Below are 16,210 nucleotides of genomic sequence, written 5' to 3' on the forward strand. Positions count from 1 at the left end.
ACACTCCACATACTCTTCTGTTCCATGGATATCTCCACCTTTCATGACAGTCCTTGCCATTCTATGATTTAGGTATTAATGGACATTCAGGACGTTCCCACAGTACCTGCCATTCCTTGACAACACCATGTCTGAAACATTCAGCCCCTCTACATGATGCTTGTCATATTATGACTCATGTATACCACAAACACTCAGTTGTTCGCCTAATGCAGTTCAATGAATAGTGGTAAAAAACCAAGATAAGATAATAATAATAATAATAATAATAAATAATTCCTATTTGTAAAGCGCCTGAATTTGACCTACAAAAGCATGATAGTATTGTCACTGGATTCATACAAACATTTCTTCACATCTCTGGCATATTGTAGATTATCAGTTGATGGAGTGCTTGAAAGTGTAGAGACAATGGCCAGAAGAAAGAGAAAAAGAGAAATAAGCAGAGTATAGATGAAATAATATTGATTGTAGTTCATAACCCTTCCAACAGAAGTGTTTATACATAGATGAACCTCAGTACACAGAGACATCAACAGAGTGGGTGGTGACAAAAAAGGACATGCACGTCAACTCATGTGGTGGTATACTGATTCAAAATGTGTTGTGATCTCACTTTCATTGCACCTTAAACCAATAGCATGTTTTGCAAATATATTTACATTGGCTTGCAATTTTTACTTTATGGATTACATTATCTGGAACAGGGGCAGGATACTGCATAGCAGGACGACAGCGATTGTACTACTGAATATCGACACAAAAATATCGTGGCATACTAATAGCTAGGACAGAATATTTAGGAACAAAATATCGAAAGCTAAGTGCATATAAGGAAGTATATATTTTTTCTTCCTAACTCCACATCTTCGCACCTTTAAGATATATATTGCGTAGGTACATATAGGTGGATTTAGGTAGAGAAAATCTAGACATACTTATCTGTTGATATTTTTTTTTGTTTAAATTTGATTATTGGGTTTTAGGTTGCATTATATAATCAACATGACAGTAATCATAAAGGAAGACGAACATTGCAATGTAGGACCATATATACATAGTTCTAGAGATAGTCACTTTGCGGCCCCTCTCAGTTCGGGGTCTTATGTCTGTCGACCACCTTTATCCGTGTAATCCAGTAGCGTTTACCACGTGGCCTCCCACTGGATCGCGTGTACCCCCCTGGGGGGGAGCCGTGCCGTCCATGTGAACTTATCTGTTGAACTTTTGTATTTAATATTCTGCCTTCGATATTCTGTCCTTTCGATATTGTTGATTCGATGTTCAGGGGGCACAGCTGTTATTTTACAGTCATCGTAACACAAGTATAAGACTGATAGTATAATTGATGACTCTTTCCCTCATTGGCCTACTGTTCAATATAGCTACAAGGGCCACACCCCCATCTTCTTTTTTAGGTGATGGATCAAGCCCTGATCTTTTGACTGGGTAGGAGTGTTCTGCTTAATTCAGATACTCTGTCCATCGCCACCCCCTTTTGAATCGTTTTGGCCACCACAAGTGTGGAAGGGTATGCTCAAATGTGAGTCCCTTGCTCACTGCACCATCAGGATTCAAGCAAGCCGGGCCGAAGTCCGCTGTAATGCCAGAAACCGGTCCCCGGAAGCTTGTTTCCTTTCCAGTAAAGAATTGGCTTGGTAGTTTGGTCTGCCCTGTTCCTATGATGCACTGGGCCAGGGTCAGACTAATTTGCATGTAGCCAGGTTCTGAACTGGGATGGTGCAGTGAGCTAAAAACGGTGATGGATCAAGCCCTGATCTTTTGACTGGGTAGGAGTGTTCTGCTTAATTCAGATACTCTGTCCATCGCCACCCCCTTTTGAATCGTTTTGGCCAGCACAAGTGTGGAAGGGTATGCTCAGATGTGAGTCCCTTGCTCACTGCACCATCAGGATTCAAGCAAGCCGGGCCGAAGACGGCTGTAATGCCAGAAACTGGCCCCCGGAAGCTTGTTTCCTTTCCAGTAAAGAATTGGCTTGGTAGTTTGGTCTGCCCTGTTCCCATGATGCACTGGGCCAGGGTCAGACTAATTTGCATGTAGCCAGGTTCTGAACTGGGATGGTGCAGTGAGCTAAAAAACGGTGATGGATCAAGCCCTGATCTTTTGACTGGGTAGGAGTGTTCTGCTTAATTCAGATACTCTGTCCATTGCCACCCCCTTTTGAATCGTTTTGGCCACCACAAGTGTGGAAGGGTATGCTCAGATGTGAGTCCCTTGCTCACTGCACCATCAGGATTCAAGCAAGCCGGGCCGAAGACGGCTGTAATGCCAGAAACCGGTCCCCGGAAGCTTGTTTCCTTTCCAGTAAAGAATTGGCTTGGTAGTTTGGTCTGCCCTGTTCCCATGATGCACTGGGCCAGGGTCAGACTAATTTGCATGTAGCCAGGTTCTGAACTGGGATGGTGCAGTGAGCTAAAAAACGGTAATGGATCAAGCCCTGATCTTTTGACTGGGTAGGAGTGTTCTGCTTAATTCAGATACTCTGTCCATCGCCACCCCCTTTTGAATCATACTAATAGCTAGGACAGAATATTTAGGAACAAAATATCGAAAGCTAAGTGCATATAAGGAAGTATATATTTTTCTTCCTAACTCCACATCTTCGCACCTTGAAGATATATATTGCGTAGGTACATATAGGTGGATTTAGGTAGAGAAAATCTAGACATACTTATCTGTTGATATTTTTTTTTTGTTTAAATTTGATTATTGGGTTTTAGGTTGCATTATATAATCAACATGACAGTAATCATAAAGGAAGACGAACATTGCAATGTAGGACCATATATACATAGTTCTAGAGATAGTCACTTTGCGGCCCTCTCAGTTCAGGGTCTTATGTCTGTCGACCACCTTTATTCGTGTAATCCAGTAGCATTTACCACGTGGCCTCCCACTGGATCGCGTGTACCCCCCTGGGGGGGAGCCGTGCCGTCCATGTGAACTTATCTGTTGAACTTTTGTATTTAATATTCTGCCTTCGATATTCTGTCCTTTCGATATTGTTGATTCGATGTTCAGGGGGCACAGCTGTTATTTTACAGTCATCGTAACACAAGTATAAGACTGATAGTATAATTGATGACTCTTTCCCTCATTGGCCTACTGTTCAATATAGCTACAAGGGCCACACCCCCATCTTCTTTTTTAGGAAGTGCTAATGAATTCATTAGTATCTGGCCACCTCTATTTTCGGGATCTTAGAAGCAAGGTCAAGTTGCTCTTCGAGCAAACTTTGTCCAAACTTGTGAAGAGGAGTAATCCAGAACTTTAAATAATATTTTATGAAATATGGTCTAAATGATGTTTTGGAGGGGTTATGCGACTGAAAATGATAGCAGAGTTGTGATATTATTTGATGTAAGGCACTGTGCCCTTCAAAGCACATCTGCACCCTGAGCTGAAGCTGCAATATCTGCTCTCAATCTCAAAAGCCTACCATGAGTAGTGCCGACTTAGACCAATTTATTGTGTACCAAGTGCACCCTGAATTCCTGAAGCTTGCACCATCCTGGGCAGCAACTATGCTGGGTTTGCCAAGAGTTGGAAAAAGGTATCCACGTTTACAATATTTTATCTCTTTTCTCTAAATCCCATTGCATTTCCTCAACCCGAGCCTGCTCTTACCCAAAATATCAGTGGCTAGACTGGCAGCGTAAAGAGCTGCACATGGATAATTTCCTGTCTGGTTCCCTTCCCCACTTATAAGGTCTGTGACACCATCCCATTAAATCTCATTGCTGCAGTTGGATCTATGTAATAGTTGAATATTTGCCCTGTTTTTCAAATCGATACCATATCGTTCCAAAACATACTTTTTGTGGTGAGTTTCTACCATAGAAAAATATCTGCAGGAAGAGTTTGCTTAGTACCAGCAGGGGAAGATGATAAACTTTGCAAAATTGATCACTTTCACAGAAGTTAATAGTCAGAATTATAATTTCACACACTACTAACAAATCAACACTTGTCTACGCTCCCTTATTTTCATAAAATGATATTTTGCCCTTCTTCACAGCCCCCTGTAATTCCAGATCAGATAGTATTCTGTTGTATTGGTATCTGTACAGAACTATCTTACCCCAAATCACTCACTCCACAGCCCCTGATGCTCCATGAAGGACCCATGACAAGATCTTAGGTCATCCTTTAATGTCCCTCCTATTCTATTAGAGATGTGGAGTGGGTAGCCTTACTGGACCAGACCTTCTAGTGTTGTAAAAAATACACTGAGGCCTTTTCGTGCCAGCGAAAAATGAATTTATTAAGGGATGTATACATTTACTCTCAGACTGCAAGGCTCTTCGTGGCACCTTGAACCCAACAAGCTGGGAGCCTGTGAGGAAAGGCCGAACGTCTTAAAGTACTTTTTTTTCCGCATTTCACAGGAACACTTGTTTTGTTTCATTGACAGTTGTTGTTCTATTATACATTGCAATGAACTTATGGAATTTAAAAAATGTCTTTAATTGTACAGGACATGCTGACCGATAAACTGCGCTTGAAAATTGTATCCCTTAAGGTACAAAAGAAAAAATTACAGATGCAGCTGAGACAGGTGAGTGCTGCAGTTGGCGGCATACACAAAGGAGCAACAGTTGATTGGCTTTCTCCAATAGCAGGCATGTGTGGCCATTGGGCAGAACCGTGGGCCAGTGGATGATGGGTAAAGAATAGAGCGGCTGATGATGGGCACAGACCTGAGTCAGTGAGAGATGGGCAGCTAACAGCGATCAAAAGTGTGTAATGAGTGCACATGGCAGGGGTAGTTTGTGTCAATTTGGACTGCAAGCAGGCAAAGGATCTAACGCTTAAAAAGAAGATTCAGCTGGTGTGGGTCTAATAACAGCGTGACCTGGGCAAATCGTATTAAGCACACCAGTATTTTGATGGCCTCGGTACAAGACGGGTGTGTGTGTCATAAAGCAAGCACGGTTGGTAAAAAGCATTCAGCCTGTTAGCATGTAATTGACCGATAAAGAGCAGAAGCGGGTTGTTGCAGAGCACAAGGCATACATAGGTAAGTGAGTGCATGTGGCAGTCTGGTACTGGTGACAGAGTGAGGTAGGTTATTGAGAGTACAGCAGACTGGTGATGGGAGTGAGTCACCGATAAGTGACTGATTAGAAATGATAGGTGAGGTGGCTACAGTACAGAGATAACACAGTCATTTGTTATAGTCTGTTGCTAAATACATATTGGAGGTGAGCGAGAGGCGAAGTATGGCAGGTTAAGGATGGGCAATGGACAGAAATAGGTGAATAATTCGCTGTAGCAAGTTTGTAATGGTCACAGAGTAGAAGAAGGTGAATAACGCAATATATTAGATTGACAATGGCTAGTGGTGGATGAGTACAGCTGGGTGATTTTGGCACTTGACTGAGGCTAGTGAGTAAGTGAAAGCGTATAGTAGGTTTTTAAGATTCCAAGAGCAGAGTTATCAGAGCAATGAAGCATAGCAGATATTGGTGATGCGTACATGATGCAGATTCACACCACATCATGAGTGACACATTACTGCAGTTTGATGATGTAGATAGCAAGATACAGGGAGCTATGGATACAGATTATGGACTAGTGAACAGCAGGTTAGTGAGTGAACAGGCTCAGAAAACTGAAACTGCAAGGTAGATAGAGTAATTTGAGTTAAAACTGGCTATAAAGTAAGGCAAAGGTGTGGGGTAATTTTTAAGGCCATGAGTGATCCCAAGGCACCTTTTAATCGGGTTGCACTATTTATTATCTATGGCAAAATAAACGGTGCTAGGATTTATCGATTGATCATACGATGTTCAGGGTTTTAATACCGTGTCATTAAAGGTGGATATTCCCTTGTGGCATGTGTTGTTTTTCAGAAAGATGAAATTGGCGAGGTGCTGCATGAGGTGGATTTCCAGCAGCTGAAGATTGAGAACAGCCAATACCTGGAGCGAATTGATGAGAGGAACCACGATCTCTTGCATCTGAAACTGACAGCAGGAAACACTATTCTGATCCTCACCTCATACAAGGTACGAGGGCAAGGCTGGTATCACCTAGTATATGCCAATGTTTGAGGACATACTTGCCGCTAAAAGGACATTTTGGAGTGGGAGAACAAACTTCTACTACAGATTTTGAGGGAAATTTTGTTTATTATCATTGCCACTTGTTGCTTGGTCTTTGCTTTTTAGGTTTTGGAACAAAAACCCTCCCCTAGTGTTGCATAAAAAAATGTATGCATGGAATATAGTTGACCAGATAAATGGCTTTGGGGTAAGCAAAAGGCCTTCTTGAAGAGAATTGACAGCCTTTGTAACTCAATCTCTTTTTGTTAAGAATTTCTTTCTGAACATTTTCGAATTTCCACAAATCACTGATGACTCCCAGGCCCTAAATACCCTTTATGTAAGATTAATTTCTTCAAGTCTCTTTCATGCCCATTATTATCGCCATCTCAAACGACCTGTTGGAATGATGGGACAAAGGGAATTTCTTCTATTTTCCTGATACCTTTATATTTTATTCTCCATGGGACCATACCTGTGCTTCCACCTTTATGATTTATTCGCATTTATAACCTTTCTTATGCTAATTTGCTAGAGGTTGTCAGATATTCCTTTTCCTCCAACAGACTAAATAGTTTGTGTGACATTTCATTTTCCTTCACACCACTTGCTTCCACAGTACTGCCCCTGGACTTAAAAACATCTAAACCCACTTTTCATTTGTTTAGTAAAATGAATAATCATACGCCCTAGATGCCACAGCCCACACTGTAATATGTTGTTTGTTTTGCCCATAACTGCTTAAGACTACTCCTTTTTCAGTCTACTGTCTGACCCTACAGTCCACTGAAGGGCTGTGCCGCACTGAATGATCACAATGCTAATCCTCTTAATTCAACACTCAAAACATGGTCTTAAATTACAGCAGCATATCCATATATATGTGTATATATATATATATATATATATATATATATATATATATATATATATACAGCAGTTGACTAATACTCCACTGTACAGTGTTAAAGTGCATATATGTGTCAATCCACTGCTGCATGTTATTATGTCCATAAAGTGTTCTTCTGTTTACTTGAGTTGTTAGTAAGTTGGTGTGTAATTATGTGAAAAAGTAAGAAGCAAAGGTAGTGTTGACGTTTCAGTCTTTGAGCCTTATGGCTAGAGCTGCTGACTTTGGGGCTGGGGAACCAGGTTTGAGCCTCTGCGTCGTCTCAACATCCTGTGATTCTGGGCAAATCATGTAATCTCCCCGTGCCTACCAAAAATGAAGGTGTAACGTAACTGGTGCTCATGTAAAGCGCTTCAATACCTTCGGGTCTAGTTCGCGCTATATAAATCTGCAAAAATAAATAAATGAATAAGTGAGACCATCCTCATGACTATAGTTGCAACATGGTGGACCCCAATTTCTAAATGAGAAAAAGGACAAATGTGCACAAGGCAAAAAATGATAACGTGGCAAAAAATGGTTTAAAAATGAGGCTCACAAAATGACTGCGAATGCTTTAAAGGACTGAAGGCAAGGAGAGGTTGTGGCCTTACGGCTAGAGCTGCCGAATTTGGAGCTGGGGAACTTGGTTTGAGCCTCGGCATCTGCTCAGCTTCCTGTGATTCGGGGCAAATAACTTAATCTCCCCATGCCTACCAAAAAATGAATGTGTCCTTGTGTAACGTAACTGGTCCTCATGTAAAGCGCTCCAATACATTCGGGTCGAGTTTGTGCTATATAAATCTGCAAAAAAAACGAGTGAAATGAACAATGCCACAGACTTGGCGCGAGGCAGCAGCCATGTTTGGAGTGAAGCAAATCTCGACAGGACGTGCCTACCAGGGTAAACAAAGGGAACAGTGAACATTACGAACTTACCAAGCTCTCAAGGGGTTACTGTTTTTCCCTTCTTACACTCGCTTTTCTTCTCAGCAGTAGCAAAGGTCTCTCCTGAGCTCCTAATTCAACCCACTAGCAGTCATATGCAAAGGTGTCAGAGCATCTCTGCTTTCAGGCAGTGCCCATTTCCTAATGTGACCGTGCTCTCTTTTCCTGCAGGAAGAAGCTGCAGTCAGGCTCGCTAGCACCATTCGTGTGTTGGGTCGGATCTCTGTTCACCTTAAGCAACTAAGGGCCAGATGTAGGTAAATATAATTTACAGATTCTAAAATACAGAATTTACTGATTCTGTATTTTAGAATCGGTAAATGGTATGTAGCTAATGATTCGGTAAATTTTACCGAATCTGTAAAATTCGGTAAATACCGATTTGGTATTTACCGATTCGGTATTCCCCATTCATTCCTATGGGCCTTGAGGCCCATAGGAATGAATGAGAATTACCGATTCGGTAAGTACCGAATCGGTAATAGGGGGTAGACTTACAAGGGTGGCAGGTTGTCTCATTGACACCCTGTTGCACCCCTGAATAGTGCATGGGTGCACATGTGGCACACATACGTGCCCTAAGGGCATGTATGTCTGCCACATGGCACTGTTAAAAAAGCACAAAATTGCTTTTTTAACGGTTTTCGTTATTTACCACCAACTTGTAGTTGGTGGTAAATAACGAATCCTTAAATGTGAAAAGCACTCACTTGAGTGCTTCCTACATTAAGGATTCAGTAATTTACCGAATCGGTATGTTAAGAATTCGGTAATTTACCGATTCCTTAAGTTACCATTTCGGTAAAATACAGAATCCTACAATCATGCCATCCTACATTCCAAATGCCAAATACCGGTCGGTAACGGCCGAAATTTGGTAATTTCGGCCGTTACCCACCGGTATTGGGCGACCTACCTCTGGCCCTAAGCTTCTTGTGTGCCATCAGAAGCCCTGATGGGGAGTTCCTTAGTTCTACTTTGGCATGGATTCATCATTTTTCTCTGGAGCGCTTGCAGTATGCCGCCACAGGACCACAGATCAAAGTGCAACACAAGGGATTCTGAATGATACTGAGGAACACGTGGCCATACCAGAATTTCTGTGGCCTTGCAGTTGCCTCCAGCTTTCATTTTTCAGGCTTACATTGATTCTATAATCCTGACTTGACTATGGCCTTTCTCTTGCTTTTGTTTACTTTCAGATGAAAGTGTCCGTGATAAAAGCTTTTGTTTTTCTTTTTATGGAGAGATGGCCCACTGAAATGTTTTATGAGGGATTTTTATAACTTGATGATTTCATTTGGGCACAAGAAGTGTGTTTGCTCTCTCCCTTCCAGTGATAGGTGAACTTTTTTAGAGAAAACAACTTTTGTGTCTATGGAAAACCCATAATGCAGTTGGCTTTCTGTTTGTGCACTCAGAGGTGTGCACAGCTATATCCAAGGAGTGCCGTCAGTCATTTTATTGGAGAAGGCTATGAAGGTTCTTCTAAAGACATAGCTGTTCCAAAATGAACTACATCTTGTTGGATTGTGACTTATATAATGGAGCGACATGAGACAACCAGCCAAATTACATCAGAGGCAAACCTGTCACTGATATTTCGTAGTGAGAGGTGGGGTGAACTTTGCAGCAAATTTGCAAGGTAGTCGTCTGTTCTTCATTTCACACATTTGCAAAAAATCTTTGCCTTGAATCTGATGCAAAATCCGTTTTCGTGGAGATCTGGTGTTCAGTTGATCCGAGGCCCTTCAATCCAAATTGTTGGGGAATGATTCAGGGTAAAAAACAAGGCAGAGAAAAGCGTATCCTTTAGAAAAGAACATTACCGTTGATAATGTTTGCTTCGATGGATATTTTTATTATCTGTAGAATATTTATCACTCATCTGTTTCTTACCTTAGGCTTTTACAGGCCTTCTATGGTGGGAATTATCATGCAGGGTGTATTAGGTGCCATTTATTTGCTAAAATTTCACCAATACCAGCCAGTATCATGTAGTCACAATTGACATAAATGTTACTTTTCCAGCATATAGCTTTTAAAAACGATTCTTAGATCCCAACTCAAAATTGTTGAGCTATATCTAAATAAATAATTTACATAGGTAGCAAACTATTCAGTAGAGCTAGTGTTACCAAGAATATCTTTACATTTTTTTCTGTGGTTTTGAACATAGAGGAGATATACACAAACTGTTGAAATAGTGCTATGGGCAACTTGCAAGTCTGTTAATTTCCATAGATTTGAGCCACAAATGCATTTGTAATCTTTCTCCCTGTGTTTTTGTAGAAAGCTCACCTCTCTATAACTAGTGCACCACAGTGGGGTACACTGTGTAGAGAAGTCGAAGAGATACAAATTGGTTTACAAAGGCAAAAGTAGATAATACCAGTGCTCTATTTAGAGGTAGTGTGGGCGAGCAGTTAGGCTAATCGGAGAGTAGGGCACAGCTGTTGTTGTACAAACCAAGGCAATAAATGATAAACACATTCAAGGAATGAAGGCAAGACCAAATTAGAAAAATAGTACTTCTTTTTATATAAATATTGAGACCAAGAACTTCAGGTACAAGGTTAAGACTTTTCACAATATAGGAAAATCACAGTAAAGTCAATATCTACAAGTTAAAAAAAATATATTTTCTTTATTTGAATTTTAACAAACAAGAAGACAGCTATGATTATGTACAAATCACAGGCAATATCTACAATTGTGCGCTATTACGCACAATACAATTCCTATGGAAGAAATAAGGCAATTATAAAAAGCAAAGCAGTACAGTTATTGTTGTGGTTACCCTTTTGAAAATTGGAAGGTTCGAGCCAAGGTCCAAAGTGCCAAGGCCAAGTTCTCGGGAGCTTTTCGGATTTCAGCTAGAGCAAGGAACAGAGGGACTTGGTAGCTGGCACGCTATGAAGGAAGGAGGCCACCTGTAAAAGCAAAGCAAAGGGGGACTTACAGGCAAGTCTGAAGGCTCTCAAGAGAGTAGAGGTTGCCAGGGCTCTGGGGCCTTGGGAGCACAGCTGGTTTGAAGATGCCCTGGTCAGGCAGGCTGGGTGTAGTAAAGATGGGCAGCTGGGCAAAGGCGCACAAAAATAAACCTTGTGGTCAGGGGCTGGCACTGTGGAGCGATGATTCTGGAGCTGCTGGACAACTGTGAGGTGGATCTCCAGAGTCCTGATGTCCCTTGTCGGGTGCTGGCTCTCTGTCAAGTTGAGTCCGTCTGGAATAGGCTTTGTGGGATTTACAGCAGTCGTCCGATACCCCGGGTATTTGCGCCTTTGAGCTCCGGTGGATCCTAGGGCCTCAAGGCTTGGTGCAGAGGCCGAGCTGACCCTCCAGAGCAGGTGCACCTTTTGCTGATACTCAGAGACATCAGTCGGGATGGGGACCTGGATGACGCTGGATCGGACTTCACTGTTTTTGGTGCCTGCAGCTGCCGGGAGATATTACCTCTATCTCAAGGGAATATTTTGGTAATTTGCGAAGTGCTGATGACCCTCCAGGGTTTATGGAGAGCACACAGTGACGAGGTGAGCTGGAGGATGACGATTGTCGATTTCTATGGTGACAGGCAGGGGTTTGTGCCCTAAGTCCACCACGAGGTCTGCAGTTCCTGATCAAATAGCGTTTCTTAGTGTGTCTTCTTCTTGTGTCAGTGGAATCTAGTTTCAGGGTCTGGGGATACCACCTAAATACTAAATTTAAGGGTTTTTACAAGAGAGTGACAGGTAGTGACCAATGGGCCCCTTACTTGGGGTGTCTACGTCCTCTATTATGCCCACATCCTGTGGGAGAGGGACATAGCCCTAGCCCTGATTGGAGAAATTCCACCATCTTCAACATGTTGAGCACTGAAAAATGTTACTTCATCTTGCCTCTGGCCCCTTAGGGGTGGAGTTGGTTGAGGCGTTACATCTCCTACTCTTTCTTCGTTTTCCTGCCTGTCTTCCTGCCACAAGGAGTGCGGACAGGAATGGAGGCCTTCTCCTTCTACCAGGAGAGGCTGGGGATGCATTTCAAAGGCAGCAAGGCCTTTGAAGATTGCTGCCTCAGATGGCTCTTCCTGGCCTGGTGAGGTGTGAATACCTCCACCAGGACAGGCATTGTTCTCTACCTCTGAGCATGCTGGCGCTCACTTCATTCACCCCATGAGGTCAGAACTCTGTCTAATGGTAAAAGGCTGGCGTAGACCAGTTGGTGACCACACTAAGGGTTCATAGGTTTCAGGGGACCCCTCTAAGGGATCCTGTGTGTGCCATTATTAATAAATCTGACACTGGAATCAGTGCAGGTTTCTTAAGACGAGATATTTGGTACCAAAACATCCATATTTAAGCCATCACAGAGCTGGAGAACTCATAATGGTCACTTACCATATCCAGCAATCAACAAGGATATTGCAGGGGCATATCTGCTCATGCCGATATTTCCTCACAGGAGATGTAGTTCACCCTGCCTCAGGACTATAAGGCCTGCTGTAGTGGGTGTATTACCTATATCCCATGCAGTGTCTGGGGGCATGGCACACAGGGATGTGTGCCATGTTGGCTCTTCAGTTTTGTCTGCAGCAAGGCATGCAGACTGCAATAACAGTGTGCAAGGCCTTGGTGAGGGACCACTGGGGTTGCACAATTCATTCTGCCACCCTTGGGGTCCTCTCAGTGCCAATGCCCTAGGTACCAGGGGTACCATTTACCAGGGACTTACAAGGAGTACTGAAGTTGTGCCAATTGTGAAACAAAAGGTACAGTTTAAGCAAAGAGCTTCTGGCACAGGGGACCTGGTTGGCAGGGAACCTGTGCACTGCCAGTCGAAGTTACATCATTTTTTAGGCAAAAAGTGGGGACTAAGCATGTCCAAAAGAGGCACTTTCCTACAGTTTTGTAAATAATATTTACTTAACTTATAATCGTTCATGGCATCACCATGAGAAAGGTTGTACAAACAAAATACATATTTTAAATGAATATAATAATAATATGAAATATAGCAACTTATTTTCATATTTGCTTACAGTTCTATACATGATGCTATAAAAATATGAATACACAATAAGGTTTTGAACACTACGAAACAACTTATCGCTATATTCATACCTCTTAAAATCCATTTTACCCCGTATATTTAAATTGGGAGTGAGAATGTGTTCTCTTTCTATCCCTATTTTCAAGTTAAATTTGGCTAATGCTATGTTATTTGGTGCAGCCATCTTACACAAGGCTACTTTTGTAAAACTAGAGATAAGTTCAGGATCCCATGTTTTTTGCAGGAGCCTGCCGCCGGCTCTGCCAAATGACACCGTTGACTAATAAGGCTGTTTTGTTTTGATTTCATCGCATGCCTCTTTCTTCTACCCCCTAAATATCCCTATCTTTCTCCAGAAGGTTGAGTTCCATCCTTTCTTTCTCCATCCATCATTGTTTTTCTGTCTTTCCCTTTTTTTCTGGGTTAAGATATGAGGATGAAAAATAAGTCGCTATCCCCAAAGAGGAGTGCCGGCGCCCACCATCTGTAAACCCTAGGTGCACCCGACACATCAAAATAGCAATTTCTGAGAGTGACTAAGAAAATATTGAATTCCAAATGAAACAAAACATTTTTCAGCTTCTTTAGTACTTCTTTGTTGAATAAATAAAATCAACAAGCATTGGCAAAGTTAGTAGGTCTGGCCTTGGGAATGTAGTGTGATGGTTATTTTATTCTTTAGTGCAAGCATATGGAACAAAAAGATAATACACCATCACCTAAAGCTTGCAATAAGCATTTTACATTTAAAAAATCGCCACTGATCTGGCTGCTTTACCAGTTATGTTCTTAACTAAAAAAATGTCAGTTCTGCCATGCAATTTATTACTATTGTTTGTGAAGGAAAATAGATTAATTCACAACCAAACAAGAATATTGAAAGTACCTATAAAATTACAATGTCCCTTAAAACACTTTGTAACATCAACTATAAATAAAAAGAAGATTGAAGTGAATCACCATCTAACTGGGCACCTGATGTGCGTGAAAAATAAATAACAGTATTTACAGTTATTATAAAAAATAAATAATGTAAAAGCACAATTTAATCCAACCTTTTCACACTATTTTAGGAGAATTTGAACAATGTGCACAGGCTTTGTGCAGTCACTCAGAGTGAAGGGAGCCAATGAACACACTTCTAGCTCCCAGGAGTACAAACAGGTGCAAACTCCTTACAAGTTAGTAGAACATATCAAGGCCACTGGTGCTCCCAGAGGAAACTTCAAGCGCTCCTGTTGCATGGAAGTGTTAATGCAAACACTGGTGTGTTTTCTGTATTCTAGGATTGGAATTATGGTGCTCTTTGATGATTTTATTATGAGCCTACCCTAACTTTACGTTGTTAATACAGATAGTTTGTATTTAAATGCTCAAATGCTCCTGTTGCATGCAATTACTAATCTTAATACAGGTGGTTTTATTTCATTATGGGTTTTAACTTCTGTTTTGATCTGTTTGATCACATAGTGAGACTCGCTGAGCTTGCATCATTAAGCAGGGCGGATAATTTAATTTTTTATCTGTGACCCCATGACTTTAAGTAGTTTGCTGGATTTATTTACCTGTAATGTGTAGTGACAGGTGGAGACGGTAGCTACAGTTCCATTTGGGACTCATTCAAACAGTACAACCTCATTGATAATTTATAAAATAAAGATAAGAACTGTGTTGCTTTAATTTGACCCTTTTTCAAGATGGCACCTACGTGGCACATAAAACAACGTGTTATGTGGTACGTTTTATTGTGTCTGGCTTTCCTCAATTAATTTGTCAAGTGTTGGCTCTGAGATGTCGGTGAGTCTATTGGGCCTAATTTGATGTATAAAACTTGGCGTACACAATAGCGTGTTATCCAGTTTTGTGTTTGGCTATCCCCTGATAGTGTATCATGTATCGTTTTAAAAAATGACAGTGGTAATTTTGTTAAATATGAGATGAATTCACCTCCATGTTGATGTATTTATCTCTTATGCCATGGGAAGCTGTTTACGGGATTCAGATACTAGACATATAATTAAATTGCATCCTTATGATAAATATGCTACCCTGAAGATTGCAGTCTATGGCATAGGAGTGAGTGGTAGAGTGACCCAGGGGGTAGTCCGTTTCCCACTCTTTCACATTTAAATTGCATGCAAGATGGTGATTGTACAGAACGCCACACACACGTGTGGATGACACATGCACGTGTCTACCAGGAACTAATTTGAATTGGAAATACTTTGAGGTATGTTTATATTAATTGCAAGGAAGAGAGGTTTGTTTCAGAATAAAGGCTATGATTTGTTGATAGCCCCCTTTTTGAATTGACCAAAGGCTGTAGCGTGACTACAGCACACCGCGAATTGTGAGCACTATATACTGAGTGTTTTGAATAGGATGGTGAGTTATGAGTAACTCATATGAATTTACATTGGATTTCATCACATATTTACTTCTGCGTTTGTGTGTGTGACCCTAGTACACTGTGTTTATTTTGTAGGTTTTTATGAACAGCATTGTTTTTGATACTGCCTTGAATTTAACTCTGGGTCTTGATTGGTGATAGAGAAGGTTCTCCGGTGGAATTTGATTCACGTTGTGAATAGGTTTTGGTGTTTGGTACTTGTAAATATTTTTGGTGTTACTGGGTGTTCTCTTTGACACGGGAGTTTATCCAGGTATCCATATACACAGTTAGGGCCTTATTTACAGAGGTAAACTTACACATTTGATGTCAATTTACTATTGCTTGCTAATCACAAACTGCATGTGTAATTTTTAGGTCTCGCGACCTATCGATGCGCGCATGCGCATCGAGCGGAGCGAGAATTCATCTCGGCAAAATCCTCTTCAAACTAAGGGCTTTCAGCCCGGCGTTTTCTTGCAGTTCACGTGAACATGCACGAGCATTCACGGCCAGGGCTTCTCCTCCCCTAGCAGCACTCCTCCCACACCAGAAACTCCCCCCTCCCACACCAGCACCTCCCCTCTCTCTCCCCACAAACACAGCCTTGCCGTAGCAGCACTCCTCCCACACCAGCACCTCCCCTCTCTCTCCCCGCAAGCACAGCCTTTCCTTTCATTTCTCCTCCCCCTCCCCAGCCCGAAGCAGTTGCCCTAGCAGCACTCCTCCCACACCAGCACCTCCCCCCTCCCACACCAGCACCTCCCCTCTCTCTCCCCGCAAACACAGCCTTTCCTTTAATTTCTCCCCCCCCCTCCCCAGCCCGTAGCAGCACTCCTCCTTTTGTTTGCCTTTTCCCACCTATCTATGCCTGTCCCTGTCTTA

General features: G+C 41.9%; 1 protein-coding gene across 1 annotated transcript in view; it reads left to right on the top strand.

Annotated features, from left to right (window-relative positions):
- CFAP263 (cilia and flagella associated protein 263) overlaps positions 1-16,210 on the top strand; it is a 133,386-nt gene that overhangs the window by 40,463 nt on the left and 76,713 nt on the right. Inside the window, exons 5-6 of the mRNA XM_078671213.1 lie at positions 4,499-4,579; positions 5,877-6,032. Of these exons, the coding sequence (XP_078527339.1) occupies positions 4,499-4,579; positions 5,877-6,032 (237 nt within the window). The remainder of the gene's footprint in view (positions 1-4,498; positions 4,580-5,876; positions 6,033-16,210) is intronic.

The sequence above is a fragment of the Lissotriton helveticus genome, chromosome 12 (genome assembly GCF_964261635.1).
Source record: "Lissotriton helveticus chromosome 12, aLisHel1.1, whole genome shotgun sequence".
In the NCBI taxonomy this organism is placed as follows: Eukaryota; Metazoa; Chordata; class Amphibia; order Caudata; family Salamandridae; genus Lissotriton; species Lissotriton helveticus.